The sequence below is a fragment of the Odontesthes bonariensis genome, chromosome 22 (genome assembly GCF_027942865.1).
Source record: "Odontesthes bonariensis isolate fOdoBon6 chromosome 22, fOdoBon6.hap1, whole genome shotgun sequence".
Classification (NCBI taxonomy): Eukaryota; Metazoa; Chordata; class Actinopteri; order Atheriniformes; family Atherinopsidae; genus Odontesthes; species Odontesthes bonariensis.
In genome coordinates, this window is record NC_134527.1 from 15,267,251 (window position 1) to 15,284,275 (window position 17,025).

Here is a 17,025-nt window from a genome sequence, read left to right on the forward strand (position 1 = left end):
GCACTAATTATTCCAATTAGTGCTTGATGAACAACAATGAGCATCTGGGTTTGATTGGTGAAAGATTTACAAAAAAAGGGAAATTTTATGAGTGAAAATTGGAAAATATTTGACATAATTCAAACTCAAATACCGGATAGGAGCATTAATTCTTTCAAGCCAATTTAAAAAAAAAAAAAAAAAAAAAAATCAATGCTTTTGCTCACAGGGAATAGTTAGGTTTCTCTCCATCACACTGTAAGTGAGGACGTTGTGATGCAAAGTGACCTGAGGTGTATTTTATAGTGATTTGGAACTTTAGCAGACATATCTATATGCGACAGATGTGGTATGCAGACAAACCATTTTTAAACTCCATCTCCAGCACATCTGGGGCATTGGGAGAATCTTGGGGGTCTTTGGTCATCAGATATAGGTCGGCTGGAGCATGACTCTGAAAAACAAACAAAACCCCACACTCATTCTCTCCATTTCCCACATTTCATTTCCTTTTACGAATTACCAGGACCTCCTGAGAGACCCCATCAAAAGAAAAGTACTGCGACTATTGTCTGAGGAGATAACGGGGCAACCTCAGACATGGCAGGTAAAGGAACAGGGAGAGTGGTGCGTGAAAAAGAAGAAAGCGGAAAAGGACATCAAGAGTTGAGTGAAGACAAAAATCAATGTACCATTTTTCTCCTCTATTTCGTTTTCATTTTCTCTGTGACGCCCTTCACCACAGGGGAAGGTGGAGAAAAGGGGATGCAGCGAGAAACAGTGAAAGGGCAAAGAAGAAAGAAAAGGAAGCAGAAAAATAAATAACTCAAGAACAATGTACGCAGTACAAGTCAAAACCTCCACCATGTATTTGGTTTATAACTGTCCACGCCTTTTCTTATCTCTCAGTTTTGTTTTTCGAGGTGATGTTTCTCGTCCGATTCACTTGTGAATGAAAAAATCTCCTTAAATGACAACAAACAACAAAGCCTAAAACCAAAACCCTACTAAAGTTGCTGTGGGTGACAACTGTCATTTATTTTTAGGTTCGTGGAAGCTGTTTTCAGTCAGCCACGGTTAGGACCTGAAGGAGTGTGGCGGTCTGACGAGACCACCCACCCATGTGCCCCTGCAACAATTACACAGCATTAGGACAAGGCGATGGCCAATGTCCCCTGAGCTGGAGCAAATTGCAGGGGGGAACTATGCAAAATAACTACTAGGTGCATTTAAATGGAAAGCTTTACCAGACTCCAAATCATCATACAATAACTAATCGGCATCTGCTCGCCTCCTGTCAGCGAGAGGAAAACGAGCAGCGCAATCACTTTCCTTTCCTTTTAACTAAACACCAAAATTGACTGGGAAGGCGGCCGTCTCCCTTTCCTTTATTTTCTGCCTCAGTGGCCTGAGAGATGCCAAATGAGAACGAAAAGGAGAGGGACAAAATTACTACTCTAAAAAGCCTTTTGATGATTACTATTCGAGGGTGGAACAGGCAGAACAAATTCTTCGGTTGGCTTTTTCAACTTTAAAATACAACACAGTATAGTGCAAAGGAGCTTTTAACTGAAATAGCATTTATAGGTGAAGCGGAGCACTTATTCATTCCAATTAGAAATATAGTTAGAAACAGGTTGAAAATGTTCAAACTGTGCGCTTTCTGTTTTTCATTCTAGCTTTGCAGAAAGGGGAATATTTTTCACCTTTCCTCTTTTTGAGTTTGAAATTATAATTCGACTCCCGGTGGTCATAAAAAAAACAACAACTTATCAATTCAAAAACATTCTTAGACTTTACACAAAATGTGTCATGCTTGGAAACTTATGCGTGCTCCAACCGTGAGAGTTCAAACCTATGGACTACTGGATGCAAAGAAAAGAAAGAAACATAAGGGAATAGGGTTGTTTCCAGTGAGCAGGAGATCAATGCATTTCAATTCAAACCCCCTGCAGGTGGACCTGTCCCAAAGCCATGGCCCTTAGAGAAAGGAAAAGGTAAAGACAGAGAAGGCGGGGGGCCAAGGGTATTGGTGGGAAATGGGGCGTGAAGCGCACCATCATGTAGCACGGAACAGCTCCTTTGGCAGTCTTTGCTTCTGCGATATTGTTGTGCTAAACGCGCCCCATAAAGAAGGCTGACGCATGAACTTGGAGCAAGTAAATTTCAATCTTTCTACTTATTAGTTGCCTCATTGGTTTTCAATCAAAGCCAAAAGGGCCTAAAAGAGGCAGAGGTAGCAGGAGGGAAAAGGGGAGGGGGAGAAAAAGAGAGGGAGATGGCTAAAAGGTCTTTGGCGCACCGGATTGGAAATGATGCTTAAATCACTATGTTTCAAGTCTGTCCATCTTATTAAAATGCAAACATGGCAAACTGAGCCGAGAATGAAGCAATATACATATGATGTGCCAGGGAGAAAGTCATATTCTTAACACTCAAGATGTCTTGGTTAATGTCAGAGCATCAGCTGAACTTAATGAAGACAACAGGCAAAGCTGTGGTGATACTGAGATGGACACAAAGAACACTTGCTAAGTATTACAGGCCTGAAGGCAGCGAGGGCACATGACAAGCTCCGACCTCTTTGCTTCAAAGCACACATTCACATGTCTACATACACCTACAAGCCCACTTCCTACCCCTGCAGCCAGTTCTCCGACCATCCATCTTTCAAGCAAGCCATGCGACCAGCAGCAAACAAATTTTCATTTCCTCCAGGGGAGTCGAGGCTTGCAGTTTCGCTCCCTTACCCCTGGTCAACACGAGCAGTGGCCCATCACCTCTCTGATCAAAGAACTAAGTGGGCCTGGGGAAACTCACTGACAGAGGTTATAATTAAGACTCAGGTGATGTGTTAATGACTCAGGACGAGTGTCAGGCTGCCTGAGGATGGGCTCGGATTTCCAATGTGTGGCGGAATGAAGAGCTGTAAAGGAGAGGTGGAGAGAAAACTGGAAGTTGTGGACACTTCCAAGAACTGGTTTACTGTTTATCACATTTGATGAATGTCATGACATAAAAAGTACTAGAAGTGATAAAAAAAATTTAATTAATTCTTTATTGCAAACTAGCGCCGGTTGATGTGGTTTAAATACTTCTGTCCAGACAAATCAAAAATCTAAATGACGTAAATGTGGGATCAAACATTCCGGAAATATTTGACACCACAATCTAACATGGGCGCGTGATCTTCTTACATCACTAACTTGATGCAGTTATCAGGTTCATCCTGATGGTATTAATCGAGACAGTTCAAACACAATAACAGCTAACTGAAACGGCACTGAGTGCATGTGTTCACATAGTTGCCAGATGGAGATGAGTAAATAAAGGTCTCCAGGCCATTGTGACAAAGGGAACGAGGTCTGGGGTTATCAGGAAGGATACAGTGTTAATCACGGAGTAACCTGAACTCTGCTGCCTCTTATCTATGCGAAAACATATGAGCGACCATTTGGACATTTCCTAATCTGACGGTGTTGAGCAAAGAGGGACCATTGTATCACAGGTGGGGGGAGCTGGGGAGCTTGAATAGTCGAGGTCCGGCCTCAGCCTTTAGGGCTGTAACTGGAGGAGAGACGCAGGCTGATACAGAGAGGAGATACCAAGAACAAGGTGGCCTCTCTGATGGCCTTTTAGATGGATCAGAATCTGACATGTTGGTTTAGGAATTTCAGGGAGAAACTGACTTCCCTGTTGCTTTATCGGTTCGATGTGGATTTTGTGCAACAACCAACAAATTGTTTAAAGTGAGAAATCATAGCAACCAGGCTGTATTGTGTAATGCTAAGTGAGAAAAGAAAAAATTGGAAGGTCTCACAACAAATAAGGTTAACTGGCAACAGATGAATGATTGGGTGATAAAGGAGTGTCCCAGAGAGGCGTTTAGAAGTGACAGTGTGAAGGGGTTTACACTCCGTTAAAAGACCAAGTCAACAAGCCATGTTTCTTAACGTAAGACTGAGAAAAATATAGGGATTTTGTTTTCTACAGTACATAATATCATTATAAAGTTTTATGATTTTGGACAAATCTTTGTATGCATGAAACAAGGCCACAAACCAATATTGAATAGTAGTGAGCTGCGCTGGATAAACAGACCCAACTCTGAGATGGAAATCATTGCATGGATCCAGAGCAACTTTCAAAAACTCTTAGGGAGCACATTTTGTTGCTTCATCCACCAATGATTAAGTTAAAACTCACAGCAAATCAAATTAAAAGGAGTGATACTGATTCCTTTCAGTCTATTTCAAATCGCACAAATCAAAATGTTCAACTCTTTACATTGTTTTATATCTATTCTTTTCAAGTCCAATATTCAGAAACTGCCGTGTGTGAGTGCGGGGATGCATCCGTGTGTACATCTGCCATTACTGCTGAACAACATGTACAAGGTTTAGGAAACAATATGCTCCCATAAAGAAAGTGACTTTTTTGGGGAAGGCCTTACATTTTTTCATCAAGGCAATTCTTACCCGCACTCTACGTATATTACAACATTACGGCTGGTATAAGAGAGTCCGGGTGCTAAACTGGCCTGTTTATAGTTCAGAACAGTAAACCCACTGAAAAGAATTGGCATGATATCAACAAAAAAGTATCACAAAGGAGGCTTTGAAGAGTCAAGAAGCCGACATTCTATATACAGCGAGAACGGAATATATTTTGCTCTCAAAATAACTTCACTGATTTCCTCAGTTTCCTGGCATTAGAGAGTGTTGTTTGAATAAGATGTAATGCTACACAGTGGCAAATATATCCCCATAACAACTCTTAACATGTTGCTGCCATGAAATTCAATACTGAAATTTCTGTATTTCCTGAATTGTGACTCACACACCAACCTTAATTAATGATGCTTACCTGGAGGATGACAAATCAAATAAACAGAGGAAAAAGAAGTCGTGGATTCTGAAAATTACTAAATTATTAAACCTTTTTTAAAGCTATGAATATAATCTTGTGCCCAGGCTAATGTATTCAAATCCTTTTACCATTTTGGTCCTCTGCACCATAAATATTTCATTGTATTTGATGCCATTAATGAATTCAATGTTGGAGTAAATGGTCCAACACAAAACCCCTGAATGAAATCAGTTACGCAATACCACCATCATACATCGCTATGGTATTGAGCTGATTCATGTCATTCCTTTCAAAACATTTCTTCACAGGACGACCACTACAGAGGCAGCGGAGGGGTGGGAAAGGGACAGAGACACTAAGCGAGAGATAGAGGTCTGAGAGTTACAGCGGCCCTGCCCCTGCACCTCCTCTCCAGCAGCGAGGGACCCTTCTTCTCTTTATGTCACCCTGTGCATTGGGGACTCATCTGTCTGGCACACTGTCTTTGTACTTTACTGTTACTGGTGACATTTTGGTGTCACGGTGTCACGATGAAGTGGCTCCCCTCCCACGTTGCAGCCTGCGGCAGCGCAACTACTGGAACAATGAGGTCCCGAGGAGTTGGGGCTAGAACTCAGGAGGCCCCAGCTGGGCGCAACGCCCTAACCCTTCCCCCTCCCAGGCTCCCATGAAATCGGGAATTAGTCGAAGCGTTGCTGACGACAAGTCAGTGTCTGTGTGTCCCCGGCTCTTCCCAGGGCCCAGCGAGGACCCGGGGTGAGGAGACACAGAGAGACAGACACATCCACCGAGGGATGGGCACTTCGGAGGTCACTCAGGGCAACCTGCATGTACTGCACTGACCTCCGAACCCAGCAAAGATCAAACTCGTGTCTCACCCATGGTAGTGTGAGAGAGTGAGTCGTGTTTGTCTCGGGTGGAGTTGGCGTGGGTCAACAGAAGGGAGAGAAGTTTTACTGCTGTATCACTCCAGATGTATAATGAATTCATCTAACAAGAAAACAATTCAATATCGGGTCTTTGACATGGTTTCGTGCTTGAGAGTTACATAAACCTTTCTGTTGCTCAAAGTTTGGTTTAAATGTGTCTACGGTTGTCCTCTATACTCTGGCAACATGTAAAACAAACATTATAAGAGGAGTTTTTGGCATGTACAGGTTTTGACATGCATTCCTGGATATATCATCTGCACATGCTGTCATAATCTGCTTTTTTTGTTTTTAAAGGTTCTTGAGTAATAGTGTCAGCAGCTATGCTTAAAAAAAAAAACAAAAAAAAAAAACAAGAAATAAAGCACTGTTAGTAAGCTGGGCAAATTCATTTGCATTTAAGAAAAGAGGGCAAGTGATATTCACCTTTTCTATATTTATCAGTATGTCACTGTATCAGAAATGATTTACAACGGTTTCAGTTTCACTTCAAGCAGCAGTGATGAAAAAAGAAAAGACGATAACGGGTGAATGAGCATCTTTTTGGACACTGTTGTGACATCTGGGACTTACCTTGGGATTCTCCAGGATGCCAGACTCATAGCTGTAAGAAACATAAAGATTTGGAGCTCGTTTATTTCTAACTGAAATGAAAAAATATTTAAAAAATGAGAGTGCATCGCATCAGTCACACCCACCTTATATGCATAAGATTTGCATCCATGCTCCAGGGTGCCCGAGGAGTGACAGGCACTGGGATGCCATGTTTCTACAGTTCCACAGAGAGAGAAGTTGATACATCACCACATACTGTCTGAAAAATAACTGCAACTCAAGATTACACGACAGATTTTAAACATAGAAAGTCTGTTACCAAGAAAACAATTTAAAGTGGCTGGTATTGGGCGTGCTGCTTTTACTCCTTACTACTTTTGTCTCTCACAATAAAAACAGCAAAAAAAAAAAACAACCGACAAGACATTTTGCTGTGTTTGAATGAGAAGTCAACAATTCAGTATTTTTGGACTGCGTTATTTCCCAAACACCGCACGAGTCAGAACCAAAGAAGAGGCGACTAAAAAACATCATGACCACCCTCTAGTGGGAAAAACTGGTGATGATCAGTGAAGACCAGGGAGCGTTTGTAGTATATAAAATAAAAAAATGTAAACCTTGAAATAGACTATGTTAACGTGCTGATGAGTGTGACATTACGTTTCAGAGAGAAAGCAGAAATGATCTTAATCAGGTGTCATAGCAGCACAGGAGAAAAGGAAGCTGGGAGGACTCAACAACTAAATGAAACAATACATTTCCTGCACAATAAATACAGGAATGCATCCAGTGATAGAAAAATGAAAAAAATAAATAGAAATACATCATATGAAACATAAAAAGAAACACATATATTTCTATTAATATGCTTCCATGGGATCTTGAGTACTTTCATATGACAAATTTTCAAATTAGAGACTTTTATGAGCTCAACTATGCATCTGTGCCAAAGTGATTAAATAAACATTGTACTTCTGTAATACCCGTGATGATGTGATCGTTTTTTTTCATTTTGTTTTTAAACTCACGATGAATAGAAAAACACGAAGAGTCGTAGTTCTCTCATTAAGCTACACAGCTGAGGCAGTTACCTGTGCATATTCCATCAGATCTGTTCTTCCCCTGAAGCGGTTGTAAAACTCAGGGATCCTCCACGGCGCGATAATCTGAACAACACAGAGACAGCTGCAGCAACATTATTTCACGCCACAGACCATTTCCTCCACACAATCGAATGGGAAACTCACCTTGACCTCAGGGTACAGAGCGTAGCACGTGAGCTCAAAGCGAATCTGGTCGTTTCCCTAAAAGGTACAAAAGAAGAAAATGGTTCATTTCCATGTGCCTTAACGTATTATCAAACGTCAAGATTAACTTCATTAAACAATGATAATTTCTGCTCTATACACACTGTAAATATTGTAAATAAATGGTTTAAATGGCAAAGATCCTTGAATTGCTCTCAAAGACAGCATATAAATCCCATCACTCACTGAAAGAGGCCTTAACCATCGAAATGAGCACTTTAGATTAAAAATGACTGGCACCAGTTGTTGAAATGATTACATATCACTTAGCTTTTGATCCTTTCGTTCATTATTTGCACTACAATTCAGCTCTAGAATTCAGTGCGTTAGAGGATTGATATTCCCCAAGCCCGCACATAATTTCTAAGAGTTTTTTTTGCCAGTACAGCAGTTAAAACATAAACTGTTTCATCATGTCTAATATCAAAATAAACTAAGAACAGGTGGGTCGGTGTGTTGCTTATAAAAACAATTTATCAATAACAAAAGAAAAGACCCGGTTGTGGAAGGTTGCAAAAGATTACTTTTTGAACTAAAACTTTTAAATGTGGTGTTTGTCTCCACCTACTGGCCAAAGAGGGGACACTCCATTTTAACTGAAGGCAGGAAATGTAATAATTACTTTAGACTTAAAGTTCCCATGGCATGGTATAGTAGCGGCGCTTTAAATGGGCTTTCGGAGGCTTCAGGATGTTATACCCCCAGCCGTTCTCAAAATTCACCCGAAAAACGCAGATTTGGCCACTTAGAAGAAAGCCGCATTTCAGCGCTCTCTCCAGTGCCCTGTTTTCCTAATGAGAAGCAAGGAGGAGCGCGAGGGGTGTGTCATGGCTGAAGGGGGGCGTGTCTGATTCTCTGTTTTGGCTCCGCGCATGTTAGCTGCCTGCTAGTAGGAAAAAAAATAGAAATGGCAGGTGAGCAAACCATCGTACCTTTCGCCTTCAACCCGGAATCGGACCCTGAAGCCGAGGCGCAGGCAGTTCAGCAACAAACTGCAGATCAGCAGCGCCTTCAGCAAAACGTCTCAGAATGGTGAGTTTGAAATGTTATGTCTGGAAACGTTTATAGTTGGGTCGGTCCGAACCACTGAGGTGCGCAGATACTAGCAGTGGCTTAGCCTACAGTAGCCTAATTAGAGCAGAAATTGTAGTCACTACGTCAGGACTACCTAAAATATTATTTTTGCTTACAAAACGTATAAGTTCCCAACTTATTTTGCAATGTGGGCACGTATTTGCAGTGCTAACATTAGTGAGTATGGCTGCTGGCATCTCCAGTCTCTACACCAAGTAACTTTCTCAATGTCGCCTTGCATTGTACAACAGTAACACTGCCAAAGTATTTCCCATAGTACACATTGCCAACATGCAAATGATTCTCCACCCAGTGTTGACATAAGGGGAGCGATTTATAACCAAGTTTTCTAGACAAAAAGGTTTACATGCTATAATATACAAAAAAAAAAAAAAACATACCTCATCATATCCTGACCAGGTGCTGGATCCAAAGTGTAACTACACGGAATGAAACTTATGCTACATATTTCTGTGTACACCTTTTTAGCAGCCCGTCTTCACTGGGAACAGCTAGCTGTGCGTTGCCCATGTAGTTATACAGTAGCCTATGGCATGCAAAAAACATGATAGTATTCTGACCAGCATGTAATTATTCTCCATGCTCACATGTTAACTCATTTACTTGCCACTAAAGATGTTTCATTGTTATATTTGCCGGCATTACCTGAAAACAGAATATCATTACACTGCCTTTTTTTTTAATAATAGGTGTCAATGTGGAATTTGCGAGATAATGCCCACAGAAAGGGAGAATAGATGCTGCATGGAGATCCCTCAGGTAACACTGTAAACATTTGGATCTACCTGTTTGGCAGTTTACGCCTGAGAAGAACCCATCGGTAAGTGTTGTAAAATAATCACTCATAGCCACATACATAGAGTTTACAGTACACCCACCCAACAGAGCCTGATAATTCAACTATGCAGACAGTATGAAGAGTGTTTGTAGATTTATTTACAAGACATTATTAAAACACAATCAAGAATAATCCTTAGGAATATGTAAATATGTACAACATAGCAATAACAGAAGAACAACAACATTCTCTTCAAGTGTAATTTTTTCTATCTGTTCTTCCAGGCGCTTCAGGTATTTGGCCTACAGGCAGCTCGTGGCGTGGTGCTGGGGCTTTTTGGGTCGCCGGATCAGAGTGGTCATTCCTGCCTGTGTGGTCCTGCGTATCCGTGCCGAGTACCCCGATGATGAAGGACACTGCACCGGGTTTAGACTGCCTCGCATGTGAAAAATTAGGTCCATCAGGACATCCACATTCCCTTTTCACACAGAACATTCATACACACTGTACACACACAACATTTGTATATTTCAGTTAGTCATTTGTACATTTCAATATTTATTTATATATTTATATTTGTTCTATATATATATTTATGTTTGTTTAGATTTCTATTTCTCACATTTTTTGTATTCCTATTTGTTGGAATTAACCTCAGTAAATTTGATAAAGGCAAAAGTAGTTGGACTTGAATTCTTGAACTTTTGAGGTCTTACCAAAGGTTGGCTTAGTCTTTTGACGTTTGACTGTGCACTCCCCCTTCTTGGATTTGGGAAAGGAGATTTTGAAGAGAGGTACACCGTCTGCTGTCTGGGCCTGTGGTCGGTTCGCATTTTCATTAAAGTGGATCGCTGCCAAGTACAGTCTGAAAGAACAAGAAACAATGTGTAAACGGTGTTTCTCACAGAATTTTCATTTGTCATGGTGGTGGGGGTTAGCTGGTAGAGACACATGCATCATCATGGGAGAGCATATGAAAAGCTCTTTTCCAAAATGCTATAGAAGCTGTTCTCATTACTTTTTTTTTAATCTGATTTCAAGCATCAGGAAAGTGATACCAGCTGAGATAGCATTTGAAACATTTAAATGCTGCTTTTAATGGTAGTAACAAATAAAACAATATTTTTGAAAGTAGGTATAAAACATTTTGGAAAAAGCTTTTCATATATTGTGAAGTTTCATAGGAACTATGATCTGAAAACCCCCTAAAAGTATACATTTTTTGGTAAATCAAATATAAATTACATTCACAAGACAATCTTTTCAGGGGACCTGGTCTAGGTGTTTTGTGCCTTATAGTGCTGGAGAAACCCGGCTCAATAATGACATTTCAGACAACAAAAACTTTCAACAACTACAAGGTAAAACATCTCACCTGCAAAGCATTCCACTATAGAGAAAGACAACATTCTTCGGTGTGGCTGCAGTCCTATTGACAATGGGGTCAGTCTGGCTTGCAGCATCCCTGCTCCGGGATGTCTGGACGTGAGCACTTGATGTGCTGGCCAGTGAAGAGTGAACCTGATGCAGACAGAGAGCACACATCTCATGGTTCGAAAGCCGAGCATTACACTCGTGATAAACTGACGTGTCACGACAGATTTGAAGTAAAATTGTGTTCGAATTGACAGATACGTAATGGTGTATGTTCGAGGGTAGTCAGCAAACGTTTGCTAAACACCCTTCACCCAGCCACAACACCCGATCGCATATCACACACGAAAGACGCAGAAACGACTCGACGTTTAAAAAAAAAAGTCACCAAACCGTAACAAAAGCTTTCAAAATATAAAGTCACCAATCTAAAGAAAGGCTTACAAAATATGAATTGTTATCGTCGGGCGTCATTTTCCGTGTAACAGACGTATCTAGCCGCAGAACAGAACTAGACTTGCTTACCTAAGTATTCATGCTGTATGTAGTCCCCTACACGTAAGATACTTGGTCAAAAGACAAATGTCTTGTTTTACAACCAATTTTCCAAATCTAACCAGTTTAACAGAGTATTGGTTTTGTAGCGCAGTGTAGGTTTCATGGATAAATACCTCCACAGCTAATGTTGGCTAGTTAGCTGCCTGTCACCCATAAAGTGCTAGCGGCTAGCAAATAATTATGACTTACTTGATCGGTGTGGGTAGCTGATGGACCGGCAAGGCTTGGCACTGATCCAGGCTTCAACTTCAGGTGTATGGTTGTGAAAACATTCCTCTGAAATGTGTCGCGCAAACACTGACGCTCTTTGGAACATGCATGGGCACCCGTCCCTCTAAATGAAATTAGCCATTCCGTTTTCAAAGGGACAGCGGATGGAAGCGGAAACATATTCTTCTCTTCATCTTCACATCCTGGCACAGTACATTTCGCATGGTAAAGTCGTTTGGAAGCCATTGCTGTATCTTCTGTGACTGTCTTCAGTCGTGGCGAGTCTCGGTCTACTCCACATGAGTTGGGCGGGTAAGATACAGGTAGTTTACCAGCAGTGGGTGGAGACAGAGGGCGTGGCGGAGAGAGGGGGTGGGAAATTTTGATGAGCTCTATCCTGGCATGACGTCATGCCAGGAGCCTTGAGTCAACGAGACAATTCGAGGCGCTCTGTTCAAAACACGGAAGAAATGCTGTACTGCTCTGTGAATACATTTCGCAATTTCTACTCACTGGGGTGACTTAAGGAGGCTAGAGAAACTCATTTTAAGGCTCAAAAACCTCTGAAAGTGAAATTTTCATGCCATGGGACCTTTAAAACTAATCACAGTGAGTTTGACAACAAAGAATAGAATTAAACAAATAAATGTGAATAGAATTCTACTAAAACCATCTGTTATATATCTTCTAAAGACAAAGCGAAACAATGTAATAAAAGGAGTCAGTTTATTAAACTCCTATAGACTGTAATGACCTGTATCTGTGGCTTTCTGTCACAGAGATATATCAACGTATCAGCGCAGTGTTTAAATGGCACACCTAAATAGCTGGGCTTACTCCTCCTTAAGGAAACAAACCTTAAATTGTCACGACACGTTAGCATCAACAACAGACAAGCGCAACTAATGACTAATGACAAAGGTTTTTTTTTTTTTCTCACGAGTCGATGGAAAACTGAAAAGAGGGTGAATGTTTGAATGTTTTGAACGAGTCAAAACATGTCTGAAGGCAGTCTACCTTCAATAAAACCTCTTAACACGGCAGATTAAAGACATTTAAAAGAAATGCTATCTCTTATCTTACCGAGCAAAAAGGCCGCGCTACGAAGTGCAAATACATATCCACATTTCAATTCTTTTAGGTGCAAGAATTCAGTGCAGTTCGCTTCTGATTCAATCAGAGTGAGAGAAAGTGCAGCCAACCGATAGCTGATCGATTTACAGGACGCCTGTTTGATTTGCATTTAACAGATTAATTAAGTAGAAGAAGAAAAAAAGACATTTTTTTTAATGAGTTAGGACTTTCTAAAGGGTAGATTTCAAACATACGGTTCTAGTTTGACTGACGAAGGTTAATATTCAACCCTGTAAACGTCAAGACAATAATGCTCAAGGTCTCGACTTGATGTCCTGGCTAACTTCAGGACCATGGTGGCACATCCTAATGCGAATTGCAATACCTATACTCTGTGTCATGTTTCTGCTTTGCCTATTTACAATGTGCATTATTCCTTGTCTTAAATCAATGATTAACAATATGATGACAGGGCTGTTTTCTAACTATGTCTTACTTCTCCAACATGACCCAGAGTAGCTCAGCAAGGATACTACAGTCTAAGTGAGACCAATACTGAAAACACATTATGTGAATGGTACTAGGTTGATGTTGACTCGTGGTAACTAAAAATGAAAAACAGGAGGGAAATGTTGGAAAACTGTATACAGTATAGATTTTCATTTTGAGTAAACAACATTTTATAGACAGACATGAAGTGTGTGAACTTTGCTTAGTGTGATACAAAGTAATTAAATGGAACTGTGAGAAGCAGGGTGCTCTGGTCTTCCCATGTAGGAGAATGTGCAACCACTCAACACGTGAGGAACTAGATGTCCCAGTGAAACATTTGTTGCATCTTGCTCACAAGATTGTTTTACGTATGCTGATTGTAACTAAGCTGTGTAATAAAAAGAACTACACGGGGAAAGTCGGATGGAGTCGTTTGAGCACGGGTGAAGGAGTAAGTTCTGTCACTCCGTCCGGCTCCTCTTGCAAGTAAAAATACAATCTTGTGCACTGTGTGTTTTGTTGATCATTTGGGGTTGTCTTGAGTGAACTGTGTTTCAGCTGGGTTAACTTTTAGACCCAACAATATTCAACCCTGTAAACGTGTGGTCCAAAGTGTTTGGTGACCCATTTATGTAGTCTGTGTTTGGAAAGCCTGTTTGGGATTTCCAAGTGGATCATGCACCTAGGGTTTCTTGGGTTTGATTTACCTTTCCGGTAGCTCCATGGGAGACAAACTGGGCACCCTCTCTGCGTGCAATCTCGACCTGACGGCGGCCAATACAGGGCCTTGCTATGGCGGTGCCCAGAAGGTACCGGTCTTCATAGATCGCATTTGCCTGCACTGTAGGCCAGATGAAGTCCTCCACGAACTCTTTGCGCAGATCTTCAATGAAAACCTACACAGAACAACACTGTTGAACAGCTGTGGCTCTGACAGTTTTCTAAAGTCTCTCACATCCATCCAAAGCATATTTCATTCTCCCCTCACCTTCTTTGCGCCGAGGCTTTCCGCCTTTTTCCGAGCATCCTCAAAATCTTCGTCTTGTCCAATGTTGGCCTGCAATGACACAGTGATTCCACAGCAAAGTGGTTCAAATTTGCAATTTGACGTTATAAAAAACATTTAAAAAAAAACCAAAACAGAGCAGCAATCTGATTCACAGGCATTTGTGTTAAATGCGTAAACACACGGGGCACGTGCCTGTGCATTCTGACAATCTGCCAACTTGTAATTCAGATCACGTCTGCTGTGGAGGTGCAACAACCTCGTCACGACTGAAACCAAGTGGGAAGGCCACTTTAGGGCATGAAGAGGCCCTCAGACCTCCTGAGCTGAGCGAGGGAACATTTTCCCTTCTCAATTCTACTAAACATGACTCATATATGCTCATAATACCATTCAACGTTGAAGTCTTTTATTTGCAATACAAATTCTGTCTATTCATATAACCGAGTAAATCTAACACACAAAATAAAAACAAAGCTGAATATTACTTAACATGCACACTAGCACACACACATTTCTTGACACTGTGTTTTTGATCATGACATTTTTCGGCAAAATCAAGCAACTGCAGTGTTTCTAATCAAATATTGCATCGGTTCGGTGTCCTTTCTCCTTGCCGTTAGAGCAACAGCCAGAAACCACTTGGGGGTTTGCGTCTCGTGAGCCGCAGCAGTCTGACTGACTGACTAACACCCATCCCCCCCCAGAGTGAACCACAAACCCCATGAATGAAGTTCAACTAGAAAATCTGTTTGCCTTGCAGTGCTTTGTTGCACCAGGGCCAAAAGTAAATCCAGCTAGATTTGCGCTTTCATTATCAAGCCAAATCCTGTGATTGGAAATGACCGGTGCCGTACATACTGACCAGACAGTTTTTTTCTTTGGAACAGCCTATAGAGAACTAATACCTGTATGACAAATTGTATAAGCTAACTTGACATGCAAAAGCAGCTGGCTGACAACGAAGCCACCTGTTGCACACACACTTGTGTTGAAACCTTACCAAGTATGCGATCACGTCGTAGCCCTGTTCCTTAAGCCACACCAGAATACAGGAAGTGTCCAATCCGCCGCTGTAGGCCAGAACCACGGTTCCCTTCGACATGGTGATCGCTTTCAGCCTCAATAGACAGAAAAACTGAGAAATGACAGCAGAGTGACGGTTAGAGCGGCTACTGTAGCCCCGCTGTTAAGGAAAGGTCAATATGCAACCAAGGTATACTTCCAAGTTGAAACAACTTCCTGTTAAATCAAAATGACTATAACAGTTTTAGACTATAAGAGTTTTTTTAACAAGTCACTGTTTAATTTTGTGCGTAAACATCCTAGCATGGATTCAGCTTTTCTAATATGACCACTTACTGCTTATGCAGGAGTACAACTTCTTAACAGACAACACGGGAACTGTCGCTGTGGACAGGAGGTACTTTTCAGGATCTTCTGCCATCTTATAAATTATTTTTTTTATTTGAAAACCAAATGATAGTCATTTAATCAATTATCAGCTTCAACCCAATAGTAAGAATAGCATCATATTGTGATCAATCTGTCTTAATATAAATGTCACCCTTTTATTTCATCCGTAAAAGAGCAAAGAGAAAAACAAAAAAATACGGTTACAGGACGGTGAGGTCTCTACAGGTGGTTTTCACGCATTCATAATCAACCCAATTTCCCTGCTGTGTGCACACGTGCATCAGCGGTTGTGGAAGAATACGTCTTCCCGCAAAAAGATGATCCCGTCTCTCAAGGAAGAGGAAATGCATAATATAATATAATTGGACGATTGGAGATTATTGTTATTGTAAATGGTTCAAAATTTCAAACCGTCGGCGTTGCATCAGTTGCAGAGCGAGCGAGGCTTTAATGGCGTTTAAGTGGGCTTTATTGTTTGTGGGAGACGCCACAAAGTTGAAGCTATACATCACGACATTTGAAATGGTCGGTGACAATGGGTCGCTAACTGGCTAAAATCAAAGCGCCCACCACGACCACGTGTTGTTTATTAAAACGTAATACGGATATTTACAAATGTGAAGTACTGCGTACCTACCACAGAAGTGTTTGGATGTTGTGGTTTTCCGTAGCTGGTTAGTGACGAGTGTGGGGAGTTGAGGTGCAACAGCACGTTCGGTTCACGAGCCAACTGATTCTGGCTGGAGCCAGAGCTGGAGCTGGAGCCTATGCCAGCTGTCATTGGGCGAGAGGCAGCGTACGCCAGTCCATCACAACCATGCACGCTCACACTCACCCCTAGGGACAATTTAGAATATGTATAAAAAATAAAAAATATTTTCTTTTATAAAACATATATAAAACATTCCAACAAGATATAGATCAGTAAAAAAATATAGATTAATATATCACAATGTATTGAATCTTCAACCATGTATGTATCACAATTCTTAAAGAAACTTTTTGTTGTTTACTGAACGTGAACGTTTACCTTTTTAAGTTCTATTTCAAACACTTTAAATTAGTGATGTGTTTTTTTTTTAAATTTGACTCTGAATGTGAGATTTTCCCCAAAATATAACAAGTTAATGATCCTTTTTTAAAAATATATATGCACAAAACAATTGTACTTGTAATATTACGTCCTTGCTCTCTAATGCTATGGTGTATTTGCTTCTTACATACATTTTCCAGTTTCCTCCAGAAGCCAGTGAGTGAGTGTTGGCATTAAACCTGCGTGTAATGTCTTCTATTAGCCATAACCGGATGCTGAGAGTCTCTGGGGATGCTCTGCCAAGCCTCTCCTGCAGCCACCTTCCACTCCTGCTTCTTACAGGGGCTTGT

General features: G+C 41.0%; 1 protein-coding gene and 2 long non-coding RNA genes across 4 annotated transcripts in view; 1 reads left to right on the forward strand and 2 right to left on the reverse strand.

Annotated features, from left to right (window-relative positions):
* The window catches only part of ass1 (argininosuccinate synthase 1), a 29,862-nt gene extending 13,467 nt beyond the window's left edge, over positions 1-16,395 (reverse strand). The window contains exons 1-9 of one of the 2 annotated variants that reach the window (XM_075456086.1): positions 16,276-16,395; positions 15,230-15,364; positions 14,209-14,277; positions 13,928-14,116; positions 7,580-7,636; positions 7,424-7,498; positions 6,476-6,546; positions 6,351-6,381; positions 343-433 (exon numbers count right to left, since the gene is read on the reverse strand). In XM_075456086.1, coding sequence (XP_075312201.1) covers positions 343-433; positions 6,351-6,381; positions 6,476-6,546; positions 7,424-7,498; positions 7,580-7,636; positions 13,928-14,116; positions 14,209-14,277; positions 15,230-15,331 — 685 coding nt within the window. In that variant the 5' untranslated portion in view covers positions 15,332-15,364; positions 16,276-16,395. The remainder of the gene's footprint in view (positions 1-342; positions 434-6,350; positions 6,382-6,475; positions 6,547-7,423; positions 7,499-7,579; positions 7,637-13,927; positions 14,117-14,208; positions 14,278-15,229; positions 15,365-16,275) is intronic. The other variant, XM_075456085.1, reaches the window with a different exon arrangement.
* Positions 8,287-9,824, forward strand: LOC142372680 (uncharacterized). The gene is made up of 3 exons (XR_012768296.1): positions 8,287-8,671; positions 9,424-9,554; positions 9,797-9,824. It is a non-coding gene; the product is annotated as an uncharacterized LOC142372680 (long non-coding RNA).
* LOC142372681 (uncharacterized) lies at positions 9,792-10,938 on the reverse strand. The gene is made up of 3 exons (XR_012768297.1): positions 10,888-10,938; positions 10,229-10,377; positions 9,792-10,016 (listed from the first exon to the last, which is right to left on the reverse strand). It is a non-coding gene; the product is annotated as an uncharacterized LOC142372681 (long non-coding RNA).
* Positions 16,396-17,025: the final 630 nt, after the last annotated feature.